Below are 17116 nucleotides of genomic sequence, written 5' to 3'. Positions count from 1 at the left end.
CTGAAAGTATTGCGTTTTATACAAGAGCTGGAGTGCAATCTCTGACTTAGGAGGTGCTTAAGCTGTACAAAACCATTTCTTTGAAATTATACCTCAGAGCAAAGCTGCCTTTTAAAGCAAAGGAACTGGCCCTGAAGTATCAGTCATGCCAACACATTGACATAGTTAAAGTGAAAACAAATCTAGCAAATTACCTCCTGGGGCTGGTAAGTTCCTGTCCTCAGTGGCACAGAGCAAGCAGGCTGTTCATGTATTTTGAGCACCATACCTTATGGGCCTCTCACACTGGGGTGTTCTCTCAGGAGGTTAGTCTGAAATCAAGCTTTAATTCTATGGATTTGAAAACTATTTTTTTTCCATTCAGTAAAGGAGCATTTCCATTTGGAGAAGGAAAACTTTACTGTAACCAAGCTGAACCGCATGTGCTTTGTACTGTGCAGGCTCTGTCCAAAGCATGGACCTGCCCTCCTCAGACACCTGTTCCTGAACTGGCATCAGAGGGAGGCCCTGGGAGCTCAAGGAATTGCAGCAGTTTGGCTGCAGAGGCATAGGGCTACCCACCTCTCCTTGCAGTCTGAGCTAGCAGTTCACTGCCAAGGTGAGATCTGCTTAACAGCCATAAGGGTGGTTCCCTGGCCAGGATGCTGGGGATGAAGCTGTAAAGAGGCTTGTGGAGGAAAAAGTGTGTACCCAGGGGCTCAGTTGGCTTCCCCTGTATGTACTGTAGGTCAATCCTTTGAGCTGCCTGCTCTACCCTTTCCAAAGAGACCAGGTTACTTACAGGAAGAAGTTGGACTAGGTGATCATTGAAGAACCCTTCCAACTGAAATAGTTTATTCTGTACTAATCTAATCTATTCCATTCTAAACAGATGCAAGTTTAATCTTGGGAAAATAACTGCTCTTAGAAGACAAGATTTGTCTTTGTTTCACTTCTCATCCCCAGGCTCCAGATCTGGGGCAGTTTAGCAGATAAAATTCTCCTTCCAAACAACCCATTCTGCTTCCCCCTCTCTATGTGCTCTCTCTAAAGAAGCTCTGTATGGCTCAACAGGGCTTAGATCATGAATAGCACATGATATAGGGAGGCAGGAATTTTTAAGTCTTCTCCATAGAAATAAAGGATGAATAGCATTCCTTGCCACACATTTCAGAGACACTTCAAAAGCGAGTTCAATGTGTGATGACATTTCCCCAGCAGTTCCAAACCCCATCCACTGCAAGGGGGATATCCACTGTGTTAGTGTTCCCCTAGAGCCTGACCCGTGGGGCTCACAGGCCAAACTCGTGGCCCAGCCTGAGAGAAAGGGGAAGATGGAGGAGCTGGGAGAAAAAAATCACTGGGCAGATTCTTTACTGATGAGGTCTGTGGCAGGCAAGTGGTAAATCACAACACCATCAAAAGGGAGAAGGCTGGAGTCAATCTTGATGTCAAAGCTTTGTTCTCAGAGGGCCAAGATGGGTTAGATTGTGCTTGGAGGAATCTAGGGAAACCTTTCCCTACAGTTCCTGAAATCCTGTTAGCCCTTCTCCTCTCTCTGGTCGTGTCATGTCCCTTTGAACAACAACTCATTTGGAAGTTGAGGAAGCACTGTGGTTTGGGGGTCTTGTTGCTTCAGCCAAGAGGATGGAGAAGTGCTCTGCTGCAAGCAGCCAGGTAAGAGTCAGGACTCTGATCATTTGGGATTTTTCAAAGAACAGGAATTGATTGTACTGATCCTTTCAACAAGGACACACTGCCTCACCAAAGAAATTAAGGTCAGGATATCATCAGCGACATCATTCCAAGCTGCATGCCCTTTAGGATGCTTGATATACCCAGCTCTGGGAGTCAAGTAATTATATGTGGTGATGAACTTTTGAAAATGCTGCTAACTCTCTGAAAGAAAAAAGTGAAACTGATACAGACCTCTCTTTAATGGTTCAGAGTCCATAATGAATGTGAAAAATAATCACTTAAAAAAAACAAGACGTAAGGAGAAAAGGAAAGTGACAGTCACACTACTTTAGCCCATGTGGGTTTTGGGACCTGATTGTTGATATTTGAATACTTTGGGCTGGTTACATGCCAGATTATTTACCTCATTACTGTCTGAATCCTCCGACGGCACCCTGGGGCCAGTGTTTCTTTCTGACGTGTCTCTATGAACTTCTGGGCGTGTTTGAGCAGTGACTTGCTGGGTGGGAAGAGGCCAGTGCAGAGCCAGAGGAGCTGCCAGCCCTTGGTCTCACTGTACCTGTGAACACAAAGCCAACAGTTCTGCTACAGCCACATACAATTCTCTGTTTGACCACACACCAGCTACAGGGACGAGAAATGCACTCCTATCATGGTCCCATTCTGCAGAGAGCTGCAAATCAACAGAGCCTTCACATGTATTCAGATCATGGTTTCTCAATGGATATATTCACCTGCCCTCTGCGCTGGCCAGCTTTGCTCAGGGCATGAGCACTTTACATACACTAGCTTCCCCTTATATGTACTCCTGTTGTGTTCTGAAAAATGAACATGTTGGTAGCATTATGTAGTGAGGTAGATGCAGTTCTTAAATGCTCCAGATCAAGACAGTACTATTTTTCAGACAGAAATCCAGTTCTTCCAGCTTCTGCATCTGTGAAATCTGCCAGCTGAAACTCTTCTGGCATCTTGCCCTCACCATTAAGAAGGGCTCTGCAGCTTCGAGGTGGTCAGTCATTCTGCCTCAAAGCCAGGAGCAGAACACACTTCAGCTGTGTCCAAGGATTGCTCTGAAATGCTCACTGGTGTGAAGTGGTTTTGGTTGGGAAAGTTAGCATGTCTGGCTCTGAAAAGTCATCAGACTTCACTGAATAAAGAATTTGTGGCTTCTTTATTCCCATGTACTGTTCTAATTTTGCAGATGAAGACACACTGTTTTAATCCCATTTATACTCTATAGATGAGTGTTTTTTGTGTCTCTGTGAGAGCAGGACATGGTCCACAACACAGCAGTCTGGGAAGGATGAAAGATTTGTTTCTCTGGCTGCTCCAATGAAAGTATATGGAAATAGCCACCTTTCAAGCATTGTGCTTTCCACATCAGTGATCCCACTCACAACAGTTACAAAATTGGTGGAATACATCAGGCATGGCACTGGCACCATGGTTACAGACTATGCTTGAAATAGCCTGTAAGATTCACTGCTTGTAAGGGAATTTACATTCAACACTGACACACATCATGAAAGTTCCACTACATGTAGTACTTGTGGAACAGTGAGTCAGAAAATAAATAAATAAACACAATGCATTCAGAAACAGAATGCAATTCATTTTCCCTGAAAGTATATCAAGTTATCATTTTCTGAGTGGAGAAGAAAACACCAGCCTATTTCAGAGACTTTTATGTGGGCAGGTGCCTCTGAAACCAATCTGTTCTGCAAGGCAGTTATGAAACCTAATTAATATACACTCAAAAGTATTTATTAATGGGTGCTAAAAATCCAGTGTGAACTATGTTTGTGTGAGAGGGGAATGCTGCCATTGGGAAATTTAAATGGAGAGTTGTCAAGGAGGGCACTGAAGGGATGCAAGGACTATGCAGTGCTGCGTTTCCTCTGTAGACTGCTTTGGGAGGAGAGCCTCAGTGACACCTTGCCTGCCTCACACCACAAGGAGATGAGCACAGAATGCTGATGGGAGCAAAACAGCAGCTCAGGGGAGATGACTGATGGTGCTCTGTGGCCTCTCCCTGCCAGGGAGTAGTCCCGAGAGCTCCACAAAGGTGAGCCCCACAGCACTGCCTGGCAAAAGGGAGAAGAGAAGCTGTTAGCCCAACATTTGTGTGTCTTTCCCCCTGGCCCCACTGCATCACAAATGCAACAGGAGTTCCTAATGCCTCCTGCACTTGAGGCCTGGCTCTGCAGGAGCAGGGTGTTTGCACCCAGGTAAATACCTGTTTCTGTTCTCAGTCAGTTGCTTCATAATCTGACAGTAAATCTCATCCCGCAGGATCTCCTCCTGGATGGCTGGCACAAATATCTGGTCAGTCACTTCCACAGAGGAGTGTGCCTGTTTTGAAGGGTAGTCTCCCATGAATTTCATGATGGGTGAATGTGCTGTTAAGGAGAAAAGCAGGCCAATTTTGGAAGGTAAATGGGAAGTTTCATCTGGATTCTAACATGTTAGTGACTTTGTTGATGTCTGTGTGGCAAATACTGGGAGGAAGGTCTGGAGCATGTTCCCTGTCTGTCCCCTACTGCCTTCCCCTATGCAGCAGTTGCTGCTTGGCCATGATTGGTGCTGTGCCAGTAGCTGCTTTCTCTGGGCATATGCAATAAATCTCTCTCACTCCTAAAGCCACATTATTATTATTAGTATTAGTATTATTAGTATTATTAGTATTATTACTACTATTATTATTATCATTATCAGTAGCTGTGGAGTACTGGGAGGAAATAGGAATGTTTCCTCTGTAGACAAGGAAAACAGATTTGATCTGCTCCATCTTTATGCCAGTGTATCCCTGTAAGGTGTCTGAGGTATCTGAATAGGGGTAGTTTAGTGGACCTAGATAACTCTCCCTTCCCCTTAGAGTTCTCAGATCCCAAAGAAAGAAAATAAAGGATATCAATGAAGGCCTGACAGGCCAAATCCCGAAGATCAGGATCTGTGCATGCTCTCTTCAGCAATGGCTGTTTCAGAGGCTCCTTAGAATGTGCCCACAGTTGACTGTGCCCACGGGATTTCTGGAGAACAGCTTTGCTGATGGATTCCTTCTCAGGAGTCCTGCATGAAGACAAGTGCAAGTAATACAAAATTACTGGATCAGTGTTGCTATGAACAAGGGTGGTCATTATTGTAAAGTAATATCTCTAGACCTATTCTTTCACAAGACAGTGATCTCAAATCTCCTTTGATTCTGTCGGTCAACAAGAGCAGGGAAATGTAGTTTCCTGTATATCAAAAAGGTAGGAGACTTGCAAAAAGGAGTTTTTAGAAAGCTAATTTTCCCCTTACTTTCTGAAGCCTGAGATGTATATCCTCACTAGTTGGTAAGTGCTGAAGAAGGGGTGGGAAATAAAAATAGGGCCTACTAGAAGAGGTCAGTCCAGCTGGAGTTCTTCTACCCTCCCCTTTGCATTTCTGCAGACTTAAGATACAATAGGCCATGTGCCAGAATCTCTGTATATCCAAAGTTACAGGGAACAAAAAGAAGAAACCAAATCAGAAGTGGGAGATGCCATTACATAATAAGCTTTAAGGATTACTTATCAACAAGAACTTTTCTAGGGCATACTCTACACAGAGAGCTTCACCTGAAGTGTTCGTAGGAGAACTCCTCCAGGGTGTAAGGCTTCACCTTGATATCCTCTTCATCAGGTTCCTCCATGAAGGAGTTCTGGGAAGCTGTCCTCCTCTGGTCTGGAGACATCATCAGCAAACTCTGGAATAGCACAGCCACATAGAGATGTCACACGGAGACAGGTCTCTGCACGCACTGTCAGGTGTTACTCAGCATATATGTGCAGGTAGTCCTCTATGCTGCCTGAGACCTTCTGTCTCAAAAGCAGCATCTCCAGAGACTCAGGATAGACCTGAGAACAGTTGACTCAAAGATGCAATTTACATAGATATAATAGCAATGGACATTAAAATGTATATGATTATCCAAAGCACAACACAAGCTTTACAATGCACCTGCTTCTTTTTAGTGTGTTTTGCCACCAGTTTTTCTGCTTTTTACCTGTTAGCACAGGATCCAATATACTGAATCTTCAAAACTGAAGACAAAATTATTAGCAGAGGCATTAATGAGAAACCTTGGCTCCCTCAAAGACCATATTCTCTTTAAGTAACCTGCTGCACTCAGAGGTTCTCTTGGGACATAATATGATCGCCACTCAAGCCCAGAGTGAATGCAGGAAAATTCAACTGCACACCCATACCCATTAATTGCTACCAGTTCCAGGCACTGAAATCTCCCATGGTGAATAGACTGGATTTTGGGGATTTTTTTAGTCATTGCTTTTAGGCAGCTACAGTCTTCTCCTTAGTGCCTAGGCTAGGTTAAATTTTGTTTTCAGACAGGACAGAATTAAATGCTTTGTTTCAGTGGGAGGTATAGGACTTGTCTGACTTTGGAGGGACAGCTATCTTCCAGTTATAAATTCCAGTTATAAATATAACCATATTAACATTTTTATCTTCTTCCAGTCTTTTCACAGGGAGTGCTTAGCTTTCCTTACCAGCACTTGACTAGAGGGTTTTGTGAGGGAAGGAATGATGTAGATGTCTTCCAAAAATACATTCCCTGTTTTGCCTGTCCTTTCATTCTGGGCACAGATCCAGCCAGAATCTGCATCCAGGCTTTTGTCTTCAGTGAAGATTAGCAAGTCTCCCTTCTTGAAGGACAGGATGCCAGGATCTTCTGGAAAACAGAATAAGGGGATACTGTTCAGGCTTGACAGCCTGAGAAAATGCAGAGGGATTGCAATGTGAAAGACAAGGGAATTGTATTTTGAAGGCCTGAATTCAGTTTGCAGTAGAAAGTGATTTGTATAAATATGGCTAATTTTCCAATAATACTTCAGAGAAATCACTTGTTTCCTCTGACACCCTGACTTTGATCCACTGAGGGCAATGGCAGAACTCAATTTGGTTCACATGAATGCTGACTTTGTGTCTAGACTGGCAGCAAAGCATGGAAAGGGACACAGTAGCTGTAAGTAATTAATGTTTACATTTAAAACATATCTGTATATCTGTTTGAGCCACCTGTATTTCACAGAAAATTCCAGTTTACTGCCTCTGTGAAACTCTTCTGTGAAGTATTCCCAGCAATCCCAGATCAACTTCCTACTATAATCAAACTGAGCTCCTGGATGCTATACTATCTAAATAAAATATATTTATATATAAAGAGGAGAAGGAGGAAGGAAAGGTTATTTGTGTGCAAAGGTACTGAATCCCAACGCCTAATACTTGGCATTGCTGTGCTGATGGATCCCCCTGGGAGCAAAGGGACTCTTGATGAAGTTGTCCCTCTCCTCTTTGAGCACCTTCAAACAAGTACTGTGGATTCTTTCATGATTTCTTCCCCACCCTGTAGAAAAGTTATGAGACTTACCCTGGGATTTTTTCTCATGCATTGCCACAGCAAATCGTGATCTTTTCTTCAGTCCTTCCAGGAACATCACCACCAGTTCAGCAATGACAACGCTGTTTACAGATGTCAGAACAAACTCCTCGGCACGAAGGGTGATGAGAGTGCAACTCTGTCCAAATGACTTCACTGCCCTATGTATTATTGAACAATTTGTTACCAGAGCATCTGAAAAACTTACAGACCCATCTGTAAACACAGCCAAGGCACACACACCTCCTTGCAGATAACTCCCTTACAGTGAATCTTGGTAGTTCTTAATTTGCCTTCCCATGAGCTGGTAGGTGTGAAGGACTGAAGTGGTTCAGCTTTACTCTGCACTTCACCATGTTTTGTACAAATAGGCAAAATATAGACAAAAGAACACCCTTCTTTTGGAGTAACTTGACAACTAATTAAATCTCTGGCAGTCCTCTCAGGGGCTTTTTCTATGTATGTAAGACCCTTTTATCCAAGTGACCTGACAGAAGGATGTGTGCCATGAGCAAGCAGTGGTCAACTGCTTTTCTCAGTGATCCTGTTTGGTCCATGACATGTTCATGACACCTGGGAAGTGTGTGAACTGCCAGCATGCACAGCAGACAGTGGCTTAACTGTGTCAGTTATTTGGGCCATTCTTGTCTCGATGCCTGTCTGTGCTTCTTATACCTTTCTGACTGAACAGGATGACTTTACACCAGCTGGAAGGATCCAGTCCTTTCAGTATTTCCTTTACAGGCTGCTCAGAAGTTTTCCCTTTCTGTTTCCCAGACCTATGCTAAACCACCTTTCCAGGCACAGATCAAATCACCGAAGGAGGTGGCAGAGAAGGTATACCCTTTCAGAGTATGGAAGAGATGCCATCTTCAGATCTTGTCTTTCTGTGGCCCTCACCTGTTGGTGTGGATTCCAGTTATCTCTGGGAAGGTCAGCTCAAGGAACCGCTTTTCTGACTCATCCAAGAAGCAGATGCCTTTCCAATTTATAGCAATGATGAAGTGGTTCTTAGGCAAGCTGGGTCCTGAAAATACAGAAAAAAAATCCTTATCAATGCTATATGAGTCTTCTCCTATTGATCTTATATCTGTCCTCTACTCCTAGGCTACAGGTATTACCTGAAAACTTAGTGACTTCAAAGAATCTGGAAAAAAGCAAAGGCCACTGAAAGCGAGCAAAATCTACAAGTTGCTCCTTCACAGTCTGAGAGGAGAGATGGTCCTGTGTATATGGGGCCTGCAGGAAAATAACACACCCAAGGTTTTTTCAGTAAAATCTGGTTTGCATGGTCTGCAGACAATAAAGAACAAGCCCAATCCCAGAGATCCCAACAATCCTCTCCTATTACTGGTATCAAGAGAACTTGGAGAAAGTAAATCAGGAATGGTCTCCAGGGAACCACATGCAGCTAAGAGTGCCCACAGGCATCTGGATTCTAAATTTCCCTCAAATCCCCACTGACCTGTTCAGAGTCTAACATGCCTTGGATGCCATAGAAATAACTCTGGTAATCCATTTCTAGATCAAAACCAGTATTCCATCCCAAGCCCATCCTGACTTGGTTGTCAGATGGAAAATAGAACCTCAAAAGCTACTCTATTAAGAGATTTAAATGTACTTTTTCATTCTTCCCCCTTGCTCTTCATACAGAAGTGTGAATGGAAAGGTTTTCTGCTGCCCTAGACCTAATGAGCTATTTGGGATCTACAAACTAAGCTGGTTTTCCTTCTTCCCCTATAGACTATACATAAATGAAAATGGTGAAAGAAGCAAAAGCTGGTGCTCAAGAGCGGTTACCCAACAAAGCTCTTACCTTAGCATGTGCATAGGTTATAAGGCTCACCCACTTTTCCAGGGGCTTGGACTTCAGCTGTTTTACTGGGATACAGTCATGGAGCACCTTCTGCACAAGTTCATTGTGGATGGTATCTCCAAATTGGATATAACAATATTTTGCACCTATCTCCACCAAATCTTCCTCCTGAAACAATTAATCCATAAAAAGAGGCCTAGAAGGATGTCACAAAGGCTAGATAGCCTCTTTCAACCTTTAAATCATTTAGAAATGGGGTTTTCTCAATTTTTGTCTGTATAACCCTTAACAGTCACTCAGCATAAGGAGGGATGAACTTCACACAATCTTAACATTAGAGAGATTATTAGCAAAGGTATTTTGAAGTAAGACCCAATTTGCTCCTTTGGACATGCCTCCAAGTTCTCATGTGAACTGAAAGTTTCGGGTAAGGAGAAAGTATTAATTAGAACTGCCAGTGTGACAGCTGGCACAATCACCTGGACAGGAATTGTTCATTAAGAAGGGAAGGGTTGTTCACACTCACTACAAACTCAGTTCATAGTCCTGCTTTTTCATGTGGGAAGCATTGATACAGTTTTGTCTCTTTAGGAGGATGAATCAGGAGACCCACCTTCTCACAGCGGTACTCCCCAAATCGAATGCCACGGATGACTTGGTGGTAAATGAGATCAGTGCTGACAGGATCCTCCTGGGAGTTGTGCCAGGGGGTGAAGATTTCCTTGCGGAAGTAGAGGCGCCAGGGTGCGTGGCGTTCGTGTGTGCCCCGCTCCTTCACCAGCTGCTCACACTGAGAGATGGCATCCAGGACGTGGTCTCGGCCCCCGCCCAGCGACCAGACCTGCCACAAAGGGACACTGCATTTACTGCCATGCCTGCTCTGGCTCTGCCTGAGGGACAATAAACACAAAGCTCCTGGCCTCCTGACAGCAAGAAAAACTCCAAAAAGGTAAGCAGATGAATATAGAAGCTGTATGTGGTAAGTGGATGTATTTTTAGCAGTCACCTATGTGGCAAAGAAAACCTTACAGGGCTGCAGCAAGAATTGCTGAGTTATGAGCCAACAGAAAGGCAGGATTATCAGGTCTTGAGATCCAGCTGGGATTCAGAACCAATTTGATTTCAGTGCAGAACTGAGTTGAGAGTGTTCCAGAATTAAGGAGTCCTCAGTGAGGCTGAGTGGGCAGCAGCAACTCCACAGAAGGAGAAGGGAGCTTTCATTCTATTTTTCTACACTTTACCTTATCAAACACAGCAATGTAGAGCGAAAATCCAAAGACATCCTTCAGTTTGGTTTTATCTGCTATGAACTGACAGATCTCTTTGGCAGTGGAAGCAGAGTCTGCAGGGATAGTGATGCTTTGGCCATTCATCAGGGTGACATTAAACATAATGGGTTTCTTCTGCTTTGTTGCCTGTAAGTCAGAGTTAAATGAGAGAAAAAATTATGGACAAACCTTACTTTCTGCTGAAGAATGAAGGCATTTAGTTTTAGGAGCTCCACACCTTGTACAACCTGTACAACAATCTTTAAGTGACTCTCTAACACCCACACAGTTTCTTCAAAGTATGGTGAGTCACAAATATAAATTACATCCCTGGAACAGCACTGGACTTCTGTTTTCTCCTCCACACAGCTCAGGATAATCTGATAATCACATGAGCTGATAATCACATAACAGTGCTGACTGATGGACTCTTCATGAGCCACATTTGTCCCGATGACTTTTGGGAACAGCCTTACATGCATCAGTGGAGAGATGGCCTGTGGCAGATACAGTGCCCAGGAAGATTTGTGTTAAGCAATAGGGTCCCTGAAATGTAGGGAGGAATTGAACTCAGGTCTTTACTTGAAAGGGGAGGGGATGTCATTTTTAATTACTAGGGTGACACTTACTTACTAGGGTAACATTTAAAGGAAGTGGAGATATATAGCAATATAGTACCATCATAGTCTCTTCTTCCTTTCATTTTAAAAGCATATTCTTTGCTCAGTTCTTTCCAAAAGTGATAGTAAGAGTTTTCCTCAGGTGGTTGTTCCTGGCCTGTGGTTCCTGAGTGGATGGAGGTATCTCCCTGCAAATCATCTGCTGCTGCTCTTGTGCATTTAGGGTAACTGAATAGCCACAAGAGGTGTATCCAAGGAACTGCCCAGACCAAGGTGGCTGGTCTTCAGTCCCCTTGTGCAATTGATTTCCATGATTTGATTTAGGAATGTCTGCTATTATATATACTTACAAAAAACAGTATAAAATGTCCCAGATCAATATAATTAAGCCAAAAGGGAGTTGCTACCTGAAGTTCCAGCCAGCTGGGAGGTTCAGTCCGGGCCCCATTGCTGTAGGTGCGCCTCAGACGCTCAGCACAGTATGGAGCGTAGCCTGTGGGCCCATGGTGGATGAAGTTCAACAGGTACTACATGCAAAGAGCAGGAGAAGGAATTAGGAAACATTAATCCACAGAAAACATTAAAAACCTTCTTCAGCTGATACACTAGATTAGAGTGATCCATTAGCTTTAAGCTCACCAGAAAATATTAAAGATTAGGGTTGGAATTAATGTCTTCAAAAAGGAGGCTTGAGACCCTTAGCTTTCACTCTTTCTTCAGAACTTTCAGTCCAAAGGGAGAGAAGACTTGTGTCAGTCTATCCACCATGTTTAACTACATGAGTAGTGGAGACTTTAGTCTTACGGTTAGGTTAGAGCAAGAGTTCATGTTTTTAACCCAAAAGCGTGAAGTCTTACGACCTGCTGTACGAATGGAAGAGCTGGGAGGAGGGCTAATGGCAGATTAGGTCTAATGATAATATATATTTTTAGTTTTACCAAGTTCTCTGGCAATATGAACTGAAATCCACTATTAAAATTGGACACTTGAAGAGATTAATGGGATAAACTGAGCTTTTGGAGTCTGTATGGCTCTTAGATGACACAGACTTGTATTTATGTATCTGTATTTAGTGCAACCATGATTATTTTAATGGTTAAGAATATTTCTAGAGGTAGGGTATGGTCATGTCTTTCACGAATCCTTCAAGGTTCCAAGTCTCTGAATGAAGACTGGTGTCAAAATATGCCTGTGGATTGTGACTGGTTTGTTCCAAGTAGTGTCCATTTAGCAGCATCTATGACTAGATTGATCATTTGAACTGAGTGTTAGTAAAGCAAGGCTGAAGTTTCATGCGTATCCATGGATCCTGTTTGCCACTCAGATCCAGGAGGAAGCCTCATGTCAAGCTGGAGCCACAGGTTGAGTTTTTATCCTGTGGTGAAGTGGCTTTATCATCTATTTAAACTTGGAAATTAATAAATAGTTAAAAAGCCCAAATATCTCTTGGATTTTTTTGGGTTTAGATACATAGGGTAATAACTGATAAAACTTGGGGGTGCAATTTTATACTGGCCTCCTGAATGTATTTAATCACTAAGGTTGTAACTGGAGACACCTTTTGGTTGTCTTTGGCTGGAAAGGCAGAATTGGAGAGGTTAAAATTTGCCAGATCCCTTGCAGATTATAGATCTAAAATGAGAGCTGTGATGAATTACAGAATCCAGACTGTATGAGATGTAATGAAAAAAATTAAATGTGAATGGAATGAGAATTTATTTAAATTCCCAGATAAGCATATGAGATGAGAAAGTTTCTGCTGAAACCACAGCACTAGCTGCTCTGGAAGCCAAATATTTTATGTGGCTGTCAGCATCAAAAGATCAAAATACCAGCTCAGTATGAGGCGTGTGAGCTGCTGTAGGAAAGGTTAGCAGTGTACCTTCACAAACGTGTCTGAAGGAGGAAAGCAGCCAAGGCAAAGTGACAGAAGGATCCAGCCACGAGCATAGCTGCTCCTGTTGCTGTTTTCAGTGAGTTGTTTGCAAATCTGGCAATAAATCTCATCTCTGTAACAAAACATGTGAGAGCAACAGATAATTCACTGTCTGAACTGTCTTTGGCTAAGTTTTGACTGCAAGCTTGGCAGGATTGCAGCATGATGAAGTAGATCTGAGCTAGGTTCAATCACAATAGCTAGTATAGCACCCTAATGCACCACAGGAAATAGCTTCGTTATGGAAAAGGATCCAGACACACTTAGGGCCTTTTGCCACCCCTTCTTACTCAAGCAGCTCAAGTGCAATTCCCATGCTGAATTAACTTCTGTGAGAAGCAGGGGGCTGTGCAGGAAAAACAACTGCTGACTCATTTGGCTGTGAAATGGCATTGCTGTCCAAGAGTCTAGAGGTGTAACTTGCTCTGAGCACTCTACAGCATGTGGGCTGTAGCTCATGGCTCTTGTCTGTCTGCTTGTAGGTGGATTTGGGGATAAGGATGGGGGACACCCTGCTTGATTTTATATCTATATATGTATATATTTACATATTTACATATTTATATATTTTATTTATACTTATATACAAACTTGGAGTGAATCTTGTACAGAAATGGAAATAGGAGCACTTCAAAGTAAGCTTCTGAAAATGCAAGTTACCTGCAGCAAGGACCTAAGGGATACAGATGCAAAAATCTGCACACAAATAAAACTGTTATTAAAAAATCATCTTAATTTTTTCTAGACTCTTGGAACACACATTTGTCAAATCTGATGTGAGAGGACATAAGTTGGAGTTTTTTGTTCCCTGATAGGACATTTGATGAAACACAAACTGAAAGTACTGTACCTGCACTGAAGTACAGGAATTTCATCTGTGGCTATTATAATATATGGATTTAATGAGATTTTTGCCAGCTGAGCATCTGCTTTAGGGAGTGTCTTGACTGAAACAAAGTGACTGTGGAGAAAGGAATGCAGCCCATGACTGAGGTCAGGGCACAGGCTGTATCTGTGGGCTTTGTTACAGAAAAGGGCTTAGAATAAAACAAAGGAGAGGATTCATGGGGTCAGGTCAGAATCAACAAGCTTCTGCTTTATTGTCACACCATGCTTGGCCTGAGGTCCAGCCTCAGACTGCTTGTGGCCAGGATTTCTCCTTTGTGTCTGATACACTCAGCAATCCAGACCATCAACCATCTCTGATGTGGGGACATTGAGTGCTCAAAAAGAGGCTATTGGGAGTCCTTTCATCCACCTAGTATACACTAACTCCGTATTTCTTACTCCTCTGAGTGACTCTTCTCCCTCATTCTAGGGCAGTTCTTCACCTTCAAGTGTTATTGTGTCACAGCCCTGAGCTCTGCCCCTTTCCATACCTGTGGGATATCCAGAAAGCCATACATAGAGTCAGCTGGCCTAAAGTGCAACATGAAAATACCAGAAGAGGCAGTAAAGGAGTCATTCTCCAGGGCTGTGGAAAAAGGATGCTGGATTTCCTTGATGTAATGGGCACCTGGCCCTAGGAAGGAGGTACAAATTTCCTACCTGATGGCAGGACGCAGAATTGCATTGCCAATAATGAAGTGTACTTTTTCTAGGTTGGACATAGGTCTCTGAGAGATCGAGACATCCTCTTGGAAAGCTTCTTCTCCATTTCGTAGCTGATCTGCCACCTGAAAGAAACACAGTAGAACCCCAGAGTGCTCTAGAAATCTCCTCTCTTGCAGGCAGCTTTTCTCATAAATGAGACATTCTTTTTCTATCTTTCTGGCTAAAACTCTTCCTGCTCAGTGCAGGAGAACCAGGCCATATTGCCCCCTTCTCTCTCAAGGTAACTCATTAAATGTGCTGTTACAGCATTATCTCTGGCTAGGAGAACTTTCTTGTACTGTCCTGTACAGCCCTAAGCACATGGTTCTCAGTCTGCTCAGGCCTCTGTGCTCAGTGCAAGCTGTTCTGTAATGCCAACAATTCTCAGTAATAAATTTCTCCCTGTGTTCACTGGCAGACAACAGATGACACCAGTGCACATAGGGATCGTTTCCAAAGAACACTGCCCCAGGTATCCCACAAAGGGCTGCCCTGGCTTGGCAGGGGAACAAGTTTTCAGCTGGGAGTTTGCTCAGATAACATCTGTCAGAAGTTGAAGTCAGGGTTTCAGGCAAGAAGAAAGGGAAGCAATTTATTTCCACCTCTTACCTTCCCTGTCAGCTTGGATGACCGTTTCAGTTTCAGAGATGAAATCCCCTTAGAAATCTTGTTATCCCTTCTGCCTTCTCTCTGCAATGCACATTACCATTATAGGAAATCAGTTTAATACTCAGCAAGAATTATTCATTAAGGACAAAAAGATGCTCAAGTGATGATATTTTTGTTTTTTTTCTCTCCTGCCAGAAGGAGCTGAGTGTCCTGCCAGGACTGACTGGTGCCCTTTTGCACTTGCAGCATTTCAAGTACAGTAGCATGAAAGAATTCCTTTGCTTTACTCGCTCTTGGTAGAACAGCACAGAAACCAAGGAAAGCAAATGAAAACACAAACCTAGCCTGCTTGTCTCACCATATTTGGGCTGTCATTCCTCAACTGGACCTGGTTCTTCCTGCCAAGTGTGTCATATATCTGTGTCATCACAGAGCTGCTCTTGGTGGTGGCACTCTTGGCAAACATTGGTGGCTCTGGCAGGTCCCCCATGAACCTCAGGATGATCACCCACACAGCTAGAGAAGCCTGTAGTAGCAGAAAGCACAATCAGACAGTGGCAACCAGACCAATGGCTCCATTTCTGCCTGTTTAGATTAAGAGCATTTTCTTCCTTTACCCAGTCCAAATTGTTAAAATTCCCATTTCCTTTAGTTACCTACACAAAGAGTTTAGTTTCATACCAAACAAGACAGCAACACACAACACTTTCCTGCTGAAGGAAGAGGGTACAGCTCTGGTGGGAAGGTCAGAACTCTGTGATTGCTGAGCCCTCACCATTCCCTTTACTGGCACCTTGGAGGTGTTCTGTGGCTGGAGGGAGATGGAGAAGCCTTGGCTGAACTGCACTCTGCATTTGCTGACCTGGACAGATAAGCAGTGGAGTGGAGTCTGCCAGGACCCTTCATGCCCAGAACCAGAAAGCCAAGTAATAGCAAAGTTCTTGATGCACAGGGTCCTTCATTCTGCCACGCTGCTTAGAATCAAGGAAAACACCCTCCTCAATCCCCCTCTGGTTCAATGGGATATTGAAGACCTGGCTCCCCCTTCTGTCCTATCCAATAAACCAGCAACCCAAACAAGAGCAGAGAGATGGATAAGCTCTCATGCTTTTTCTCTCCAGTCCATTTCTGACCCCAAAGGGTGTCTGGAGAAGTCAAAACACACCTCTGAACTCCCTCTTTGGGCAAGAACAAAGGTGACCAGAGATCCTGTGTTGGGCAGGTGTTTGTGTGAAGTGCCTGCCAGCAAAATGCCAAAAAATGCTGATAGGCCTCTGGAGCTCTATCTCCTTGGCTCTGGCATCTCTGGTTCCCAGGGCTGCGCCAGAACCAGGACCCAAGGATGAGGGGACCTGTACAGCCAGGGCTGTGGAGAGAGCAGGTTCAACATGAACAGCAAGGAGCAAGATACCAGGACGTTGTCCTTGTCATCATGGTAGAGTAGCGGGTGCCGCAGCTGTCTCCGGATATGTGTATGTGTAGAAGACCCCTGGAAATAAGTAGCTGCAAACTTGGGGAAGGTGTACTCTTCCAAACCATGTGCTTCCTCTTCTAGCTCCAAACTCATGGGAACCATGTCCAGGTCCACTTCCTCCAGCTTGTTAGGCTTTGTTTCCAAGTCCTGTGCAGAACACAAGAAAGAACCGTATTTTCTTTTACTGAACTCTGATGTTCTTATGTTTGGTTTTGCTTTTTTTCCCTTGGCCATATGTCTTCCAGAATTTGACTTTCTAACTAACCCCAAAGCCATTTAGAGCTGTTAACAACAGGTCATTTGGACTCAGAGCTTGTCCTTCTGAGATGCATCCATTCCATATGGTCTTCCTGCCTTGGTCCTCAGCAAGAATATTGCTGATAGAAAATCTAGGTGTTACTGTTCACATCCTGTACTTATCCTTACCCATTCTATTCTGCCCATCTCCTCCTACGAAATTCCAACCTCCACTGCTATCAGGACAAGTATATCACAAATTTTGCTTTCAAGAATATGGTATAACTTGGGTCATGAAGTTTCAGCTTGTTACAGGCAGAAAATAGAGAGCACTGTCAGCAGAGCACAAGGTCAGTGCCAAAATGCAGAGAGTGGCACTGTTTGGCTATGCCAAAGAAACAAATGTGCAGTTTGAAGCTGTATAGTCCCTAAACTGCACGTGACTGAAAACTTTTGTGAACTCACAT

The 17116-nt window shown here is 43.5% G+C and overlaps 1 protein-coding gene across 2 annotated transcripts in view; it reads right to left on the bottom strand.

The window, feature by feature from the left end:
- Nucleotides 1-17116, bottom strand: part of MYO7B (myosin VIIB) — a 46488-nt gene that overhangs the window by 8714 nt on the left and 20658 nt on the right. Inside the window, exons 24-40 of one of the 2 annotated variants that reach the window (XM_015637766.3) lie at nucleotides 16350-16559; nucleotides 15297-15464; nucleotides 14939-15019; nucleotides 14285-14412; nucleotides 12683-12809; nucleotides 11208-11327; nucleotides 10154-10327; nucleotides 9526-9753; nucleotides 8913-9080; nucleotides 8218-8335; nucleotides 7997-8123; nucleotides 7088-7257; nucleotides 6207-6388; nucleotides 5277-5404; nucleotides 4589-4746; nucleotides 3914-4067; nucleotides 2081-2236 (exon numbers count right to left, since the gene is read on the bottom strand). In XM_015637766.3, the coding sequence (XP_015493252.1) occupies nucleotides 2081-2236; nucleotides 3914-4067; nucleotides 4589-4746; nucleotides 5277-5404; nucleotides 6207-6388; nucleotides 7088-7257; nucleotides 7997-8123; nucleotides 8218-8335; nucleotides 8913-9080; nucleotides 9526-9753; nucleotides 10154-10327; nucleotides 11208-11327; nucleotides 12683-12809; nucleotides 14285-14412; nucleotides 14939-15019; nucleotides 15297-15464; nucleotides 16350-16559 (2597 nt within the window). The remainder of the gene's footprint in view (nucleotides 1-2080; nucleotides 2237-3913; nucleotides 4068-4588; nucleotides 4747-5276; nucleotides 5405-6206; nucleotides 6389-7087; nucleotides 7258-7996; nucleotides 8124-8217; nucleotides 8336-8912; nucleotides 9081-9525; nucleotides 9754-10153; nucleotides 10328-11207; nucleotides 11328-12682; nucleotides 12810-14284; nucleotides 14413-14938; nucleotides 15020-15296; nucleotides 15465-16349; nucleotides 16560-17116) is intronic. The other variant, XM_015637767.3, reaches the window with a different exon arrangement.

This window comes from Parus major, chromosome 9 (assembly GCF_001522545.3).
Source record: "Parus major isolate Abel chromosome 9, Parus_major1.1, whole genome shotgun sequence".
In the NCBI taxonomy this organism is placed as follows: Eukaryota; Metazoa; Chordata; class Aves; order Passeriformes; family Paridae; genus Parus; species Parus major.
Note: the sequence above shows the minus strand (reverse complement) of the source record. Positions and strands in the feature narration are given on the sequence as shown.